Genomic DNA, 20,750 nt, shown 5'->3' with positions numbered 1-20,750 from the left:
AATACCTATTATAAGCTCTTTTTAAAGAGAGCCCTGTGTGTATTCTCATCTTCATTTTTTCACAATTGCCATACAATTGCTAAAAATACCATGTGACCGATTAAATCAAAAGAAAAGTAGTTGAGATATTTTAGACCATATCATTGTATTGTGATAACAATGTGAGTAAAGTTCTGAACTAGTCCAGATCTTGATTGACACATTCCTCTTGAGGTCCACCCCTTGAGATCTACCCCTTGAGATGAACACATAGAAGGAAAGTAAATGGCAGATTTTCCTTTCCTTTGAAATTGCAGCACACCTCAAATTTCTATATTGTTTCTCCCAGACTGTAATAGGGACATTGAACAAGGTAGCATGCCACCTGCTTTTTCATGGGATTCAGTAATTGTGAAAGCCAAACTGCTGCAGTTCTAAATTATCCAAAGTAAGGATGCTGAGGAAATGTTCAACAAAGCCAACATGGATAAAAAAGACTGCTGCTCAAGTAACTTTGGAGCAGAGAAGATAAACCAAAGAGATACCATAGAGATGGCCTTCTCTCTGCTGTTTCTATAAACAAAGCTATGCTAGCAATATCAGTGGGTTCACTGGACAAGAAATTTTGGAAATACAGATTCAGGGTCCAGGGGATAATCAAAAAGCTCAAACATTTATTTCACCAGGTTATCGTTTATATGTTTCTCCAGAGGAAGCTAATCTGCGATTATCTTCACATACTTTCTTGCTTCCAGTACATGATAGAAGCAGCATATTTCAATGAATCCAACTTGATTGGCTTCAGGCCATACAGATTCATTATTGTACTACACTGCAGATTCTTGTAGAGAATCTATTCATTCCATAGTTTTAATTATGTAGTTGTTTAATTAATTATTCAGCTAAATGTACCTATATTGCCTATTCTCCAAAAGCTACATTATACTTTCTAAGGATAAGTCTGTAATCCAATTAGATACTGACACATTCTCATTTGTATTCGAAAATATCTTAGACTTAAACACATAATAAATGAACGTTGGCTCTTTTAAAGATTGGATGAGCACTGAGAAACCTAAACAGAAATTACAAAAACACTATCCTTAGCATGGCTTCAGAAAAGTGAGGGTAAGAAAAACCTGAGAGCAACTCAGAAAATACAGCAAACAGATACCCTGAATCCAGCCAAACTCACGAGCTCTTGGCCAAAAATAAGAAAAACTATTACAGATGTCGTAATAAAACACACATGCATTATTTGTCTACAGTTGGTGACAACTGAATTTCACCTGTAGAATTTGGATTTTAGATCCTGGGTGGTTAGAAAAAGGACTGTCCTTAGGTCTGTTCATTGTGCTTCAGTGAGTGAAGGATACTATTTGTAAAGCTAGAAGCTAGCTCCTATGTCGTGCTGAGAAAACCAGACAACCTGTACTCTACTGCACTCATCAAGTTGTTTCTTGCCAGTATGCCTCTGGTCAAGGCATTCCATGCAAATCACAGGAACTCCCCACTTTCCTAACCATATGTAATCATCCTATAAACTTAGCTCAGCTATCGCCTCCTCCAGGAAGCCTTCTTCAGCTTATACTACCTCCCTCCCTATGTAGATGTCTCTCCTTTTTACATCACACCGCCATTTCTATCATGGATCTTACCGACTGTACTACAGTAGTCTGTTTAGTAGTCTATGTCTCCTGCGGGAATATGAGCTTTGTGTGTGTTGGGGGGAGAGTGGTGGAGAGAGCTGTGTAGTTTTTCTGGTTCTCTTTTTTTCCTCCTGCACTTACCATAATGCCCAGTAAATAAAACATACAGAAATGAGTCTTAGATCTTACGACTCAGATGTTTCTCGTCATTACTCTCCCCATGAAGAGAGCAGGTAGGACACCACTAATTGTGGAAATTGAGAGGGGAAAATGCAAGAAGGAAGAGTATAATTAAAAGCCCCAATGCAAGAGAGAGCACAGGGACCAGAATCAGGGAAAAGATTAACCATAACTGAAAGATCCCTTCATGTTCTTCCACAAAATGTAAACTTTTTGACTATTATCACTTTCTTGCCCATATTGGTTTTCTTCTCGTTTACCTAGAGGAAGAGGAGGAGATAAATGGACTTACAAAGATAGTTGAAGCATTTAAAGTCGTCTAAGAGATGGTCCTATTCATTATTAGATAGCGAAGTTTACCCTTCCCTTTGAAGCTACTTAACATCTTAAGTTAAATATTGTATTAGCACACAGTAATGAAAACATATGGAAATTTCAAAAGAGCAAAGCCAGTGGATTGCAACACATTTGTTAAAACAGCAAAGGGCAAATAAATCTAGGGAGGAAGTAAAAAGGATCAAGGGCCAATGTTATAAACCAAGATGGCCCCAAATTTTACATACCAGAGACTTACAACCACTGAGGCAAAACCCATTTAAATCACACGGAGAAAATATATTTTGTTAATATAAAATGAATATCATCTGATATTCAACAAGGTAGTGAATTTAGTAACGCATGAATGAAAGGAAAAACAAGGAAAAACTTGGCATTTGCTTTTCGCTGGAATTCATCAGGACTCAAAATGAGTACGGTAGGGACTAGTTTTGACTATCTTAAAATATTCTGAATCATGCATTGCTTTGGATGGGGGTGGTAATGAGGAGAAAGTTATCTCAATATTTAGCTTAATTGTGTGGTATTGTGAAAGTCAATTAAAATCTATGGTGCTACATGAAGTAGACCAAACTTTATTATTATTGTTATTATTATACTCTTAAGTTCTGGGATACATGTGTAGAACATGCAGGTTTGATACATAGGTATATACGTTCCATGGTGGTTTGGTGCACCCATCAACACATCATTTATATTAGGTATTTCTCCTAATGCTATCCTTCCCCTAGATCCCACCCACTGACAGGTCCCAGTGTGTGATGTTCCCCTCCCTGTGTCCATGTGTTCTCATTGTTCAACTCCCACTTATGAGTGAGAACATGTGGTGTTTGGTTTTCCGTTCCTGTGTTAGTTTGCTGAGAATGATAGTTTCCAGTTTCATCTATGTCCCTGCAAAGGACATTAACTCATCCTTTTTTATGGCTGCATAGTATTCCATGGTGTATATATGCTCCCCCACTTTTTTTTTTTTTTTTTTTGAGACGGAGTCTCACTCTCTCTCCTAATCTGGAGTGCAGTGGTGCAATCTCGGCTCACTGCAAGCTCTGCCTACTGGGTTCATGCCTCAGTCTCCCAAGTAGCTAGGACTACAGGCGCCCACCACCATGCCTGGCTAATTTTTTGTTGTTGCTGTATTCTTAGTAGAGACAGTGTTTCACCATGTTAGCCAGGATGGTCTTGACCTCCTGACCTTGTGATCCACCCGCCTTGGCCTCCCATAGTGCTAGGATTACAGGTGTGAGCCACCGCACCCAGCCCACATTTTCTTTATCCAGTCTATTACTGATTGGCATTTGGGTTGATTCCAAATCTTTGCTATTGTGAACAGTGCTACAATAAACATACACGTGCATGTGTCTTTATAGTAGAATGATTTATAATTCTTTGGATATATACTCAGTAATGGGATTGCTGGATCATATGTCTGTGGGCCACATAAATGTCTTCTTTTCAGAAGTGTCTGTTCATATCTTTCACCCACTTTTGGATGGGTTTTTTTTCTTGCAAATTTGTTTAAGTTCCTTGTAGATTCTGGATAGTAGCCCTTTGTCAGATGAATAAATTGCAAAAATTGTCTCCCATTCTTTAGGTTGCCTGTTCACTCTGATGATAGTTTCTTTTGTGTGCAGAAGTTCTTTAATTTAATTGGATCCCATTTGTCAATTTTGGCTTTGGTTGTCATTGCTTTTGGTGTTTTGGTCATGAAGTCTTTGTCCATGCCTATGTCCTGAATGGTATTGCCTAGATTTTCTTCCAGGGTTTTTATGGTTTTAGGTCTTATGTTTAAGTCTTTAATTCATCTTGAGTTAAGTTTTGAATAAATTGTAAGGAAAAGGTCCACTTTCAGTTTTCTACATGTGGCTAGCCAGTTTTTCCAACACCATTTATTAAATAGGGAATCCTTGCCCCATTGCCAGTATTTTACTGAGGATTTTTGCATCGATGTTCATCAGGGATATTGGCCTGAAATTTTCTTTTTTTGTTGTGTCTCTGCCAGGTTTTTGTATCAGGATGATGCTGGCCTCATAAAATGAGTTATGGAGCAGTCCCTCTTTTTCTATTGTTTGGAATCATTTCAGAAGGAATGGTACCTGCTCCTCTTTGCTTGTTTGTGTCAGGTTTGTCAAAGATCAGATGGTTCTAGACGTGTGGCATTATTTTTGAGGCCTCTGTTCTATTCCAATATATGTGTGTGTGTGTGTGTGTGTGTGTGTGTTTGTGTGTGTCTGTTTTGATACTGGTACCATGCTGTTTTGATTACTGTAGCCTTAGAGTATAGTTTGAAGTCAGGTAATGTGATCCTCCAGCTTTGTTCTTTTAGCTTAGGATTGCCTTTGCTATATGGGCTATTTTTTTGTTGTTCCATATGAAACTTAAAGTAGTTTTTTCTATTTCTGTGAAGAAAGTCAATGGTAACTTGATGGGGATAGCATTGAATCTACAAATTACTTTGGGCAGTATAGCCACTTTCACGATATTAATTCTTCCTATTCATGAACATAGAATGTTTTTCCATTTGTTTGTGTCATTTCTTATTTCTTCTCAACAGTGGTTTGTAGTTCTCCTTCCAGAGGTCCTTCACATCCCTTGTAAGTTGTATTCCTAGGTATTTATTCTCTTTGTAGCAATTGTGAATAGGAGTGATTTGTGAATCACTCATGATTTGGCTCTCTATTATTGGTGTATAGGAATGCTTGTGATTTTTGCACATTGATTTTGTATTCTGAGACTTTGCTGAAGTTGCTTATCAGCTTAAGGAGATTTTGGGCTAAGACGATGGGGTTTTCTAAATATATAATCATGTCATCTGCAAACAGAGATAATTCGACTTCCTCTCTTCCTATTTGAACACCCTTTATTTCTTTCTCTTGCCTGATTGTCCTGGCCAGAAATTCCAATACTATGTTGAATAAGAGTAGTGAGAAAAGGCATCCTTGACTTGTGCTGGTTTTTAAAGGGAATGCTTCCAGCTTTTGCACATTCAGTATGATATTGACTGTGGGTTTGTCATAAATAGCTCTTATTATTTTGAAATACATTCCATCAATACCTACTTTATTGAGAGTTTTTAGCATGAAGGGGTGAATTTTATTGAAGGCCTTTTCTGCATCTATTGTGATAATCATGTGGTTTTGTCATTGGTTCTGTTTATGTAATGGATTATGTTTATTGATTTGCATATGTTGAACCAGACTTGCATCCCAGGGATGAAGCCGACTTGACTGTGGTGGATAAGCTTTTTGATGTGCTGCTGGATTCAGTTTGCCAGCATTTTATGGAGGAATTTCGCATGGATGTTCATCAGGGATATTGGCCTGAAATTTTCTTTTTTTGTTGTGTCTCTGCCAGGTTTTTGTATCAGGATGATGCTGGCCTCATAAAATGAGTTAGGGAGGATTCCCTCTTTTTCTATTGTTTAGAATAGTTTCAGAAGGAATGGTATCAGCTCCTCTTTGTACCTCTGGTAGAATTTGGCTATGAATCAGTCTGATCCTGGTCTTTTTTTGGTTGGTAGGCTACTAATTACTGCCTGAATTTCAAAACTTGTTATTGGTCTATTCAGGGATTCAACCCTTCTGGTTTAGTCTTGGGAGGGTGTATGTGCCCAGGTATTTATCCATTTCTTCTAGATTTTCTAGTTTATTTGCATAGAGGTATTTACAGTATTCTCTGATGGTAGTTTGTATTTCTGTGGGATCAGTGGTGATCTCCCTTTTATCATTTTTATTGTGTCTATTTGATTATTCTCTCTTTTGTTCTTTATTAGTCTGGCTAGTGGTCCATCTATTTGTTAATCTTTTCAAAAAAACAGCTCCTGGATTCATTGATTTTGGGGAGGGTTTTTTGGTGTTTCGCTCTCCTTTAGTTAGAGGCAGTACAAAATTTTTAATGATACTTAAGGAAAGTAGTAAATTATTTTATTCCAAACCTAAATAATTACATTTGAACATCTTTCTCAAAGAAAAAATAATAATTGAGTTTTCTGTTATCTGAAGCATAAATTCAGATAAGATACACCTGCTGTTTACCATTTAACAAGCATTATTGTATTCTTGTATGGAAGATCTCTGTGTTCTCCGGAGGGAAAGAAGGCATCACACCTCCTGCACCTGCCCTCCAGCCTCCTGTGCTCCCATCTGCTCTAGGCACCTTCCACTCCCAGGATATGTTTATATTGTACATCACCAGAATGATGCCTCACTGACTGCTGACCACCCCCATCCCAAGATCAGGTTAGCTCTCGGCATTTTTCCCTTTAAGTGGGTATCAGTGAATGGATTGCATTTATATCCAGACTCCAAGACTATCAATTTTTGAAGCTTTTTCCCCATGAGATTTAAGAAAGAAAAGCACCCTTTCTTCCCATTCCTTTCCCTCTCTCTGTCTCTAGCTCTCTGTCTCTGTGTTTCTCTCTATTTTATTTTATTTTATTTTATCTTATTTTATTTTGTTTTATTTTATTTTTTTGAGATGGAGTTTTGCTCTTGTTGCCCAGGCTGGAGTCCAACGGCATGATCTTGGTTCACTGCAAACCCCACCTCTAGGGTTTTCAAGCAATTCTCCTGCTTCAGCCTCCTGAGTAGCTGAGATTATAGGTGCCCACTACCACACCCAGCTAATTTTTTGTATTTTTAGTACAGACGGGGTTTCACCGTGTTGGCCAGACTGGTCTTGAACTTCTGACCTCAGGTGATCTGCCCACCTCTGCCTCCCAAAGTGCTGGGATTTCTCTCTCACTTTCTCTCTCTCTGTGTGTGTGTGTGTGTGTGTGTGTGTGTGTGTGTGTGTTTTTAGGTTTAGAAGTCACCATTCTTTAAAGGGCCATGTGGGGAAATCAACTCTCTTGCTTGGTTCTCTTGAAATCTCAGGGGCACATTCAGCAGGGCTAGAAATTTTTATTCCTTATAACGATTTTTTTAACCAATAAATTATTCACCAAATTCTAACTGATTGGAGATTTCTAGACCAATGGGAGAGGGTACATGCTAAATAATGAAGAATTCAATTTATAACGTTTAAGTGCCCAGAGCTTGTTAACATAAAATGATATAGACTGCAAATAAAAAAGTAATGTTCCTTCCTCTTAAGTAGCTTACAATCTAGTATCTTCTTCAAAACAACAATAATAGGTGATTTAACCCTATTTGGTGAAAAAGAATCAAAGCTGTGAAGCAAGGAATACAAATACCAGTAAGTTCTCCATATAGGAAGGCGAACTGCACATATTTATGACTAATAGCAGCACAGTTTCCTCATTTTTGTTTGGATTCTAACTCCCACAGTCATGGAAATCATGGCTGTTACATATACAAAAATGCTGTATCAGATCTAATGCTTGCTGAGGCAGGGAGCTCACTGTAAATGGGACCAGAATGGGAAACTTTGTGACAGGGTCTACTAGATTCTTAGATTTGGCATGGGAATTTTAGGGTCCATGGGCTGAAGTACTCTGTAGAATTATACAATAATTTTACCAAAAAACAGAGAGAATTAAGGAATTTACAGAGAATTGTGTTTAAAACACTTTTTTTTAATGTTCTATCACTGGTCAGACTTTTTAACTGTAAATAGTAACCCCTGAGAAAGAAAACTATAAATGCCAAATATTCCTCCATATAAAACTGATGACAATGAATACTTTCATTAGGTGTTTCTAAAAAGGAGAACAATGTAAACGCTAACCTATGCTACATCAGCTTCAAACATTTGAGAGCCAAAAAGGAAGTAAAAAACTGCTTAGGTTAATTTGGTCATTTAAAAATAATTGAAAGGCAAAGAAGCTGAACTGTCTTTCAGGACCAAACTGCTGGTTGAAAAACTTAGGCTTTAAAACCATTTCTTCTGTCAGCCCATCCAGTGTTCTTGTATCAATACAGCAATTATTATTGCTGTGCTGCAGAGAAGGTACCTCAGTGAGTGTGACTTTAGGCACCAAACTCCATGACTGTGTGAAAGACCTACCATCTCCCCTTCTATACAGTCAAAACTCATTTCCCCTACTCCCCTTTCCACTCCACCTCCCACAGAAAATAATTTAAAGTTTTCTTAGTGCTATTTTATTTAAATAAGCAAATAATTAGAGATAAGTCTACTTTTTAACAACTTAATTTTATCAGTTATATCGTTAGAAAGTCAAACTAAGTAAGACCTTCACATGTCTATTACATACTGTGTCTTCTAGTGTGTGCCTTGTTTGTATTCCCATGTAATTAAGGTACTTATATATCTTTCTTATGGAATTATAAATTCTGCCCCACCTGTTCCTTATTCTCTCTCTCCTTCCATCCTAAATTCCCCATATTCCCAACCTCCACATTCAATTTGCAAGGGCATGAAAAGGGTGAGGACTTTGGGGAAAGTGTTTTCCTTCTTAGTTTTACAACAGATAAGTGAACTTCCTGATTTATACCAAAATCTCTAGAGATGTAAATAGAATAGTGAGGAACTGATATAAGATATGACACTCTCTCCCACTCAGTAAGTACTTCATAACTCACTGGAGACTTGAAAAATCCATTTAAGACATTAATACAAAGACTTGAGAAGAATGTCAATAGACTACTTTGCCCACAGATTAAAGAAATACCACATGGGTATAGAATGGATTAATTCCAGAGTTGCTGAGTTTAGATAAATAAATAGAACAAAAGATTAAAGTCATACATATACATATTTTATATCTGCACAATGCACCTTTATATTTTGAACAGAAACATTTTATGAATAGCACTTAGTTGTCTTTTTATAAGGTTTTTAAAAATCCAGTCTTTATAACATTTGATTTTCATTTACTCTCATCTTCTCCTAATGTAAGATGACTCCAAGAAAATATCTGTGACAAATATCCTAGGTTCTGAGTGGTCCTACAGGTTGACTGGACTAAAGACATTTAGAATTATCTTCAGAACTAAGTGGACTGTCACCACCAAACTGTCACCTCCATGAAAGGAGAAAAGCAATAATTAATCATCTTTCACTCCACAAAGTATATTTAAATTGCAGAATGCAGCTGCTCCCATCAATTTTATGTCAGTAGCTTTTGTCATATTACAGTTTATCTGTAACAAACAAATACCCTGGTAGTCTGGAAGAATTAGTATGGCTTCCAAGACTTATGCCTTACAGAATTTATGGCACAGCTATGGAGAGGTAATGATCTATTTTTCAATATGATCTCTCTGTCTCTTCTTCCATAAGTAATATGTTTGCTTGATTTTAAAGTAATGTTTCTCTTTCTCCTTGAAATTTATACTTAACCAATAAGTATCACAAAATGTCACTTCTTTTTGTGTGTATAAAAAAGTTAGAGGGTTCACGTAATCATTAAAATGTGTCTTATTATAGTATAGATGGTTTTGATGATAACCTGAATCAAGCTGTATTTAAAATGAACTTAATATCCCACTCAAATTTATTTTTAAAAATTAACATTTAATGAATGAAATAAATTATGGTTTGTGAACATATTAAAGTAAAGAACTAAAGGTTTAGCCAACTTTCAGGTGAAAAACAAATATGAGGAGGACCCTTTGATAATACTTTAAATATTTTAAGAACACTAATAACTCAGGTGTTTTTTAGCATGTACGGTTGATTAATAGCTTTCTGGGTAGACCCTTCAAAACACTATTTAGTACATACCCCACAGTATTATATCTTTCATAAAAACTAAGAAAAATCCCATTTCATTTGGCTGTAGGTTGAGAAACACCTGTTCTTCCTTGGGTTAATTCTTCATTCTGTGAAAGTGGATTTGATGTTTTGAAACATATTTCTCAATTAAATTGCATTTTATTTATCTGTGTGTATAAACAGAGCCAAAGGGATGCCTCTCCTTCCCCATTCCCTATTGTTAGCTGCCTCCTGCAAGAGAAAACTGCTAATAATTTAGGGGTTCTGTATTTGTAAGCTGTTGATGTTCTGTATTATTCATTAACCTGATTATCATGCTATCTATGTCACTGCTTAAATGTACAACATGGCAGGGCTAGAAAAAAGAGTAAGGTATTTTACCATGACACCAATTTGTTGATTAATGCCTTCTTAGTAATACCACAGCCTATTATGAGCAAAGGCCTTGGAATCAAAGTGGGTTTAAATTCTGGACCCATTGTTTACTGCATAGGTTATCTTGAAGACTTCCTCATTTGTGAAATATGGATAATGATAGTACCTTCCTCACAGCACATGTCAGAGGATTATCTAAGACAAGGTATATAAGGTATTAGCATATTGTCTGTCACTACAGTAGTCATTATTTACTAATGGTCATTTAATTTACATTATCATTTAAAAATTGGGTCCATAATTTTACATATTCATATCACATATATTTTAACTGTACTGTATGTCTCAATTTTATTCATAAATACATTTAATAGTCTAATACCTTGTAAAAATGCAAACATATTACTGTGAATAAAGCAATACACACATATATACCCAAGAATGTACAAATGTGATTATTAATTTTTCCTACTGAATCCATATATCTATTGTTTTAACAACTTTATGAGTTACATAATTAAGAAGTCAAACTAAACAAGAGCTTCACACTGTCTTCTAGTGTTTCTTGTTTGGGATAGTACATGATCCAATAGCTAAAATAAATTTACAGTCATGTGTAGTTTAACAAGGAGATATGTTCTGAGAAAATAGTCATTAGGCAATTTCGTCATGGTGCAAAGACCACAGCATGCACTTACAAATACCTAGGCGGTAGAGCCTACTACACACCTACGCTCCATGGTATCGCCTCTTGCTCCTAGGTTACAATCTGTATAGTATGTTACTGTGTGTAAAACTTTAGGTAACTGTACCATAATGTTAAGTATTTATGTACCTAAACATATCTAAACATTGAAAAGATACAGTAAAAATATGGTATAAAAGATTAAAAATGGTACACCTGTAAAGGGCACTTGCCATGAATGAAGTCTGCAGTGCTAGAAGTTGCTCTGGATGAGTCAGTGAGTGTGTGGTGGGTGAATGTGAAGACCTAGAACATTACCATACCCTACCGTTGACTTGATAAACAGTGTACACGTAGGCTACAACATTTTAAAAATCTTTTTTTTCTTCAATAATAAATTAACCTAGGATTACTGTAACTTTTTTACTTTATAAACTTTTAAATTTTCTTAACTTTTTGACACTTTCATAATAACATTTAGCTGAAAACACAAATACATTGTACAGTTGTACAAAAGTATTTTTTCTTTCTTCCTTATTCTATAACTTTTTATTTTAATTTATTACTTTTTAATTTTTTATGTTAAAAACTGAGACAAAAACACACACATTAACCTAAGCCCACACAAGATCAGGATCACCAAGATGTCACTAGGCGATAGAAATATTTTAGCTGTGTTATAATCTTATAAGACCACTGTCATATATGTAGTTGTCATTGACCAAATGTCATTATGCAGCACATGATCATATTTGGTTTTTTGTTTGTTTGTTTTTTGAGACGGAGTATCGCTCTGTCTCCAGGCTGGAGCACAGTGGCGCGATCTTGGCTCCCTGCAACCTCTGCCTCTCGGGTTCAAGCAATTCTCCTGCCTCAACCTCCAGAATTGCTGGGACTGCAGGCACGCACCACCGCGCCCAGCTAATTTTTGGTATTTTTAGTAGAGACAGGGTTTCACCATGTTAGCCAGGATGGTCTCAATCTGTTGACCTCGTGATCCGCCTGCCTCGGCCTCCCAAAGTGATGGGACTAGGGACGTAAGCCACTGCACCTGGCCGATCAGATCTGTTTTGCCATATAGCTAGCACATTTATCTTTCCTGTGGAATTGTACGATCTTCCCTCATTCTGCTAGTCCCTCATGATTTCCCAGTGTATTTACTAAGTTTCACAAACAACTGAGAATGTTGGTTCAGTGTTGATTTTATATAAAATTAAAATTCATTTTCACATGAAACTAACATAAGTATTTAAAACTGAGTTACGTACCTGAATTCAAAAAAGGTAAGTTATCTTTTCCGCTCACACTTTCTGGGGCTGTACATTCACATACCAGGGCACACTAGGAAAAAGTGTAAAAAAAAATTTGAAAATAATCAAAATAAGAAATGATATTCTTTTATTTTCTTTGCAAAACATAAGGCTATGTACACGGTTCCAAAAAGTCTTGAATAAAATACTTTTACAAAACTATTTCTAGTTTTATCTTTACTACAAAGAGTATTTAACTTGTGATTTACTTAAATGTATATATAATATGCTTATATTACATAATGATAGAGGCTACTCAGGGAAAAAATTAAAAAGAGAAAAATGATTATTCCCAACATGCTAGAGATATGTTCCTAGCACAGTAAATCATATTTGACAAGCTGAATCATTTTGTATTTCTTTCACCTGAGCTAATTTCAGATCAACAGAAAGCAAATTATTGTCTAGAGTTTAAGTAATTGCAACTTTAAATAAAAGACAAAATATGTTGAAACCACTAGTTATACAGGGCAAAAGATTATTTTGTCTCCAGCAAAACAATGCAAACACTTGCTCAAAAAGTATGAGGATCATTTATAAATAAGCTGATCTGTGGAATCCATAATGAACTGATTAAGCTCCTGACCTTTACAGTAATGTCAATTTCTCAACAGAAAGAAAGAAGAGATACAGAAGAGCACGTGGACATGTTCCTAGTGAATGAACCATGATGGGAGAGAATGTCCCAGACAATTCCTCATTAAATGTGGTACTCTCCCTCAGCTTCCTATGAAATTGTAATGGAAAGAGGAAACAAAATTCTTCTGGCCCCAGGAGTTGGACAAGATCTATTTTCACATAGGCAGGTTCTAGCATTTGTGTCTTCAAATGAGTTTCCTTTTATCTTTAGAAAAAACATGCAGGTGGGGGTGGGGACAGGGAAAGAGGAGAGTGAATTTTCACAGCAAATATACCCCATATAAACAAGTAAATGCAAACATAACAAAGCAAACATACACACGAAAATTGCAGAAAGTTCTTTTGGTGACAAAGTCTGAGGAAATCAGCCATCCTTCTGTAAGTTTTGCATGGCTCTGCTCAAGGGGCTCTGAGGGCTCAGACAAGCTTCTCCAAGGTTCTATCAGCCTTGCTTGAGCTATTTCCCCACTGTTCTGTCTCCCTCCACCTCTCCTTCCCCAGGCACTGGCCCTCATTGAGAATCATAGACACTAAGGTCACTTTTAACAATGGAATGTTTACATTCCTCAAACATTTTGAGGAAGAAGACAAAGAATTCAAAACACTGATTTAAATGTTACTTTCTGTTTTCTTAGAGTCTACTGCTTATTCCACAATCAACATTCATCACATTACTCAGTAAATTTTTTGTTGGGGTACAAAAAATGGTTTCATAATTTTTTTATTGAGGTCCTAGTCGACTGAAAGAACGAATGACTGAAAATAGCTCTTAAAATTTGATGTTCTCTCAATCACATTTCTGACCACCCAGAAGTCAGAGGTGCACTTCCTCTAATCCACAGCAAGTTTGGAAATGCACTTCCTAAATCACTAGAATGATGTTCAGTGATACTAGAAATACATAAAATTTTAATTTCTCCTATTTTCAATATTTCCTTTAATTCTTTTAGCATATACAGGGCTGTTAAAATAATTTTTCATCAACATTATATTCATCATATCAGTGTTCTACGCTATAATAAATAATAGATACTTATTTAGCTCAGAGTCTTATGGCTTACAGCGGAGTACATGATCTGTTTCTCCCCACCCCATGAATCTCAGCACTCAACTCCAACCACTTCTCCTCGACCCCTGAGCTCCAGTCACACTGGCCTATTTGCTGCTCTTTCAACACAACAAGCATGCTGCCACCTCGGGGCCTTTGCTCTTGCTATTCATGCTACCTAGAATTTGTATTCCTGCCATATATCCCCATCTCACTCCCTTATTTCCTGAAAGTTTCAGCTCAAACATCACATTATCAGTGAATGTTTCCTTAACCAACATCTAGTATAAACAACCATGCCTAAGCACCACCTGTTCCTTTCACCCTGTCTTTTTTTCTGTACAGCATATAGCACCAGTCAGTAATTGATTACCTGCTATTTTAATTGTTTACTTCCCCTGAAGGTACCATCTGTATCTCTCTGGTTCATTGCTGAATCTCCAGAAATTAGTAGAATGCTTAGAACTTAGTAGGTGATATTTTTGATAAATGAATGATGATTATTTGCCTACAAATATTCTCTATAAGGTAAGGCTGGTTATAATACTTTCAATTTTACATTTGGAGGAAATAAGGGGATAAGACCTTCTGAGACTGGTCCTTAGCCACTCAAAGACTCCACCTTTCCTCTGAGCACTGCTGGTAAACTACAATGAAAACAGTACTTCAAATAACAGGAGCAAGATGGCCTGAGAAAAGCAGAAGGTTTTCATAAGGGGATGTATTAATACTCCACTTATCCTATTTTTGCTGGTATCATAAATAAGTAAGACATTTTCTTTCCTTTTGTAGAAATCACAATCCCTTTGGTCACTAGTGCTATGCTACATTCCAATACAACACAGATCTTAAACTAACAGGACAGACAAGGCAGGGGCTGAACTAAACTAAGCTGCTCCCGTGCCTCACTGGAGGATGCTCCTAATAACGCTTCAATCCTGACAGGAAGCTGATCATCTCTGCTGCAGGCAAAGAAGGGCCGTGCTCAATGGGAAGACTTTTCCTGTCTCAATCAATCCTTTTGGCTGTTACTTATTGGGTTTTCTCATTTTTCACCTGATTTTATTATTTGGTTCCTACTTATCCTTTCTCTAATAGTATTGTCTTTGACTACTTCAAAAGTTGTTCTGTAAGTTTCTTTCTTTTTCTTCCACAATCCTACACTCTTTACTACATGCCATCTTATTTATTGATCCACCAATTGGCATGGAGTTATATGCAGTCACATATTGTCTCTGCTATAGGATAATTTTTAGCTTTACTTCCTTACTTCTTTAAAGTAAAGTTGACTTCATTTATTCATTTATTTCTGAGTTAGACTGTTTCAGGCACTGGGGATAAAGGAGGGAATGAAAATACACAGTTTTGTCTCATGAAGGTTAATACTAGTGAGGAAAATAGACCACAAATGAGATAAATTAGTCATATATATATGACATTGAACAATGACAAGTACTAATGACAAAAATAAAAAATAATGCAGAGAAAGGAGATAGAAAGCTTTGGGGTAGACACTGCAATCTTAGATAGGGTTGCAGGAAAGGCTTCAGTGAGGAGCTGACACTTCTGCATGAAGACCAGAAGGAAATAAGTGAACCACAAAATTACCTGGGGAAAACACTTCAAAGGTAGGTGGAAAAACAAAGTGCAGGGACTTTGAGTTGGCAATGTACCTGAAATGTTCAGGAACAACAAGGTCTTCCTCAATGTGACTGAACCGTAGTGAGCAAAAAAGAGAAGTTGGGGAGGAGGTCAAAGAAGTAATAAAGTTGCCGGGGGTGGGACAGGGAGACTCTTGTAAGACTGTGTTTGGTCACCGAAGAGCTTTGAGTTTATACTTTCAGAGAGTCGAGAAGCCGTGGGAGAAAGACATGTCCTAAGTTACATTTAAATAGGATCACTTTGTTGCTCTGTTGAAAACAGACTGATGTAGTGACATGTGGTGGCAGATAGGGAGAGAGAAGGAAAAAATCAGGGAGACTTTTAAGTCATTACTGTAAACATCCAGGTGACAGACAACATTGGTAGCAGTGAAAGGGCCAAAAGTTGCTAAATTCTGATTTCATTTAAAAGGTGCAGTCAACAGGATTTGCTGACATATTAACTGTGAGTTTATGAGAGGCAGAAAGGAGTCAAAGATTACTGCAATAAAAGAAAAAATATTTTGGATACATAATGCAACATTCAACTACTATATTAGTTGTGAAAAAAGACAATTTTAGTTTTTCTTTTGTAATTTTTTCTTTCTACTACTATGTGGTTTTAATGCTTTATCTTCTATTTCTATATGTGCATATACTGAAGTTTGAAACAATCTAGTATGGTAAATGACCCTCTGAGCAATCTTCCCTTGATAATAAATATGTATTCATAATACGATTAATGGAAACAAGTAAGAAAAAGAAAGCAAACGCATGTGAGAAGAAAGAGTTTGGATTTTCACTTATATTTTATTCCATGCTCTGGAATTTAGCACTCAAGATTAAAATGTAGTATTTTATATAAAGGTACTATTATGGACTGAACTGTGTCTTCCAAAGTTCATATGTTGAAGCCCCAGCCTCCAATGTGACCATATTTGGAGATAAAGGCCTATATTATGGAGGTAACTAAGATTAAAAGAGATCATAAAGATGGGGCCTTAATACTACAGGACTGGTATTCTTAGGAAAAAAAGGAGAAGATACCAAAACACTATCTCTCCCTCTCTCCCTTCCTTTCTCCTTTCCTCTCTCTCTCCCTCCCTCCCTCCCCCCACTTCCCCTTCCTGCTTTCACACAGAAGATAGACCATCTGAGAAGGTAGCAGGAAGGCAGCCACCTGCAAGCCAAGTAAAGAGCCCTCACCAGGAACTGAACAAGCTGGCACCTTGATCTGGGACTTCCTAGCTTCCAGAACTGTAAGAAAATAAATTCTTGTTGTTTAAACCATACAGTTTATGGTATTTTGTCATGGCAGCCCAAGCTGAACAATATCAGTATCGCTCTTTTATTTACGTCTGCATTAGATAACATGTATCATTTTCATGACACATGACTATGGTGCTAATAGAAGTTTCATTCCTTTGTCCCTAGCTCATGCAAACCAATGTGAGCAATGTTATTTTACAAATAACTTCTATTTCAGTCACTTTCTCTTTCCATAATGACAGTCATTCAGGTCTTAAATCACCATTAGTAACAGATAAAATTAATTGATTTTCTATGGATTTTTGTTTAACAGATGTACAATGGTCCATGCATTTGTAGTTCTAAAAAACACTCTAGGTGATTCTAATCACATTTTTAAAAATGCTGATATAAAGTTATTTACACAATAAATATCATGCATGCTGGGCCTTACTATATGTCTCAAACATTGATATTCTTAAAGATTGCCAGGAGAGTTTATAGTTACTTTATTAAAAAATTGCAAAAAGCTCAAGGTTTACAAATAATCCAGACAGGGCAGAGGTGATGCCAAAATGTTTGATGTGTTTACCATTTTAGTCAGCTTATGACTCACACACGGTGTGTACTGCCACTGCCACCTTCTATTTCTGGAACAGCTCAGTTAAGTCTTTTTTAAGTTCACGTCCCTAAGCCAGAAATACTATGTAGGATTTGGGTGGGGGCATATTTCTAGGTATCAAGTTCTCCATTTATGAAAAGAGTATAATTCACTTTGCACTACCTTACACTGTAGTGACATAGTCTGGAGTCAAAGGGTGTGCTAGTTTTGAGGAAAGTGGAAAAGTGGCTGGTGATATATTCAGAATCAGAGAAAGGAGCTCTACTTTGAAATGGGAAGTGTTTCTGCTACTGGTTTCCTGGTACACAGTTACAGGTCTAGGCATGATTATCTGCCTGTTTCTGCTCTGTGTCCCTAGTTTAGCTTCCGAATCCTCCTTCCTTGAGCGTGATGTAAGTGTTCATGTGATAGTGACAAAGATGAGTCTTATACAGATCTACAAAACAAACAAGGATGGAATGAAGGGACCCAGCCCTAAGACAGGGTTTTGAATACGTACCCAAGAAAGTCTGCTCCAAAACTACCACAGCCCTGATATTAGTAAATTACCTGATTTAAACCTTGGGCCTTCTTAAAATATTTTTATAATGTGGGAATATATTCCAAGGAGAGGGGAGGATAAAAGAGAAGAACAAGATTTAGGGTAGCAGAGAAGACCCTAGCCTATTCCAGGAAAAAGACAAAACATTTTTGAAAGAAAATCTTTGGCATTTTTGTAAAGTTAATAATTTGTTAAGTGACGGATAAACACCATCTCCCATGCAACAGTTTCCTGGGTAAGAAAAATCAAACATGCTCCAAGATAAGAGACACTAACCCAGAAAGTAAGTCACAATGGGCCTTTTTTTTTTTTTTAATGCAATCAAGAACAAGACAAAGATGTCCATTCTCACCACTTCTATTCAATGTTATACTGAAAATTCTGGCTAGAACAATCAGACAAGAAAAAGAAATAAAAGGTATCCAAATAGGAAAGGAAGAAGGGGGCCGGGCGCGGTGGCTCAAGCCTGTAATCCCAGCACTTTGGGAGGCCGAGACGGGCGGATCACAAGGTCAGGAGATCGAGACCATCCTGGCTAACACGGCGAAACCCCGTCTCTACTAAAAACACAAAAAATTAGCCGGGCGAGGTGGCGGCGCCTGTGGTCCCAGCTACTCGGGAGGCTGAGGCAGGAGAATGGCGGGAACCCGGGAGGCGGAGCTTGCAGTGAGCTGAGATCTGGCCACTGCACTCCAGCCTGGGCGACAGAGCGAGACTCCATCTCAAAAAAAAAAAAAAAAAAAAAAAAAAAAGGAAAGAAGGGAAATTGTTTTTGTTTGCTAATAATGCAATCTTTTATGTAGAAAACCCTAATGACACAACCACACACAAAAAAAAAGTCAGTTAAAACTGATAAATTCAGTAGAGTTGAGGGATACACAATCAACTCACAAAAATCAGTAGTGTTTCTTTACACTGACAACAAACTATTTGAAAAAGAAATTAAGAAATCAATCCTATTCACATTAAACAAATACTTAAAAGTAAATTTAACCAAGGATTTGGAAGATCTGTATACTGAAAACTATAAAACATTAATGAAAAAAATTATAGATAACACGGATACATAGAAAAGTATCCCATGCTCATGGATTGGAAGAATTAATACTGTTAAAATGTCTATACTACCCAAAGCAATATACAGATTAAATGAATCCCTATCAAAATTCCAATGTCATTTTTTTCATGAAAATAAATGTTAAAAATCCTAGAATTCTTAAGAAACCACAAAAGAGTTGGAAGAGTCAAAGTTATCTTGAATAAAAAGAACAAAACTGAAGGAATCATGTCAGCTGACTTCAAAATCTACTATAAAGCAAAGCTATCATAATCAAAATGGCATGTTACTGGCATAAAATCAGACACATTGACCAATGGAACAGGGCAGAAAGTCTAGGAATAAATCCACACATATATGGTCAATTCATTTTCAACGAAGGCACCAAGAACACAGAATGAAGAAAGGGCAATCTTTTTAACAAATTGTGTTGTGGACACTAGATGTCCCCATGCAGAAAAATAAAATTGGACCCTTTTCTCATGCCATGCTCATGCACAAAATTCAACTCAAAATGAGTTAAAGACTGAAAAATAAGCCCTAAAATTATAAAAGCACTAGGAAGAAAACATTTAAAAATGCTCAATGACAGTGGTCTGGGCGAGATTTCCGTGACACGACCCCAAAAGCACAGGAACAAAAGCAAAAATAAACAAATGGCATTGTATCAAACTAAAAAGCTTCTGCACAGCAAAGGAAACAATAAAGAAACAACTCACGGATTGGGATAAAACATTTGCAAACCATACATCTGATAAGGAGCTAATATTCAAAATATATAAGAAACTCAACTCAATAGCAAGAAAACAACCCAATAAAAAATGTCAAAGGACCTAAAAAACACTTGCAAAAGAAGACATACAAATGGCTAACAGATATATTAAAAAATGCTCATCATCACTGATTACCAGGAAAATGCAAATTAAAACTATAATGAGATACTATTGCACACATGTCACAATAGCTATTATCAATATGATGAGGAAGGCCAGGTACTCACACCTGTAATCCCAGCACTTTGGGAGGCTGAGGCAGGTGGATCACAAGGTCAGGAGATCGAGACCATCCTGGTTAACACGGTGAAACCCCATCTCTACTAAAAATACAAAAAATTAGCTGGGCATGGTGGTGGGCGCCTGTAGTCCCAGCTAGTCGGGAAGCTGAGGCAGAAGAATGGCATGAACCCGGGAGGCAGAGCTTGCAGTGAGCCGAGACTGCGCCACTGCACTCCAGCCTGGGTGACAGAGCGAGACTCTGTCTCAAAATAAATACATAAATAAATAATAAAATAAAATAAAATAAAATGATGAGAGATAAGTACTGGTGAGGGTGTGAAGTAAAGGGAACCCTTATGCACTTTTGAGAATGTAAATTAATATAACCATTATGGAAATCAACACAGAGGCTCCTCAAAAAACTAAAAATAGAACTACCATAAAACCCAGCAATCCCACTCTGGGTACTCCAAAGAAACTGAAATCAATATGCCAAAGAGATATCTGCACGCATGTTCACTGCAACGTTATTCACAATAACTAAGATGTGGAAGCAATCTCAGTGTCCATCATCAGATGAATGGAAAAAGGAAATGTGGTATATACCCACAATAAAAAACTATTCAACTTTGAAAAGGGGGAAAGTCCTGTCATTAGTGACAACATGGATAAACCTGGATGGTATTATGCTAAATGAACTATGCCAGGCACAAGACAAATACTGTATCATCTCATTTATATGTTGAGAAAGAAAACAGATTCTTGGGACCCCAAACTCACTATGTCGGAAGGAAAGTTAAGATTGCGAACT

General features: G+C 36.8%; 1 protein-coding gene across 8 annotated transcripts in view; it reads right to left on the bottom strand.

Annotated features, from left to right (window-relative positions):
• INPP4B (inositol polyphosphate-4-phosphatase type II B) overlaps positions 1-20,750 on the bottom strand; it is an 817,532-nt gene that overhangs the window by 211,554 nt on the left and 585,228 nt on the right. For all 8 annotated transcript variants that reach the window (XM_050791144.1, XM_050791150.1, XM_050791147.1 and 5 more), the window contains one exon: positions 12,108-12,180. In XM_050791144.1, the coding sequence (XP_050647101.1) occupies positions 12,108-12,180 (73 nt within the window). The remainder of the gene's footprint in view (positions 1-12,107; positions 12,181-20,750) is intronic.

The sequence above is a fragment of the Macaca thibetana genome, chromosome 5, assembly GCF_024542745.1.
Source record: "Macaca thibetana thibetana isolate TM-01 chromosome 5, ASM2454274v1, whole genome shotgun sequence".
Taxonomy (NCBI): domain Eukaryota; kingdom Metazoa; phylum Chordata; class Mammalia; order Primates; family Cercopithecidae; genus Macaca; species Macaca thibetana.
Note: the sequence above shows the minus strand (reverse complement) of the source record. Positions and strands in the feature narration are given on the sequence as shown.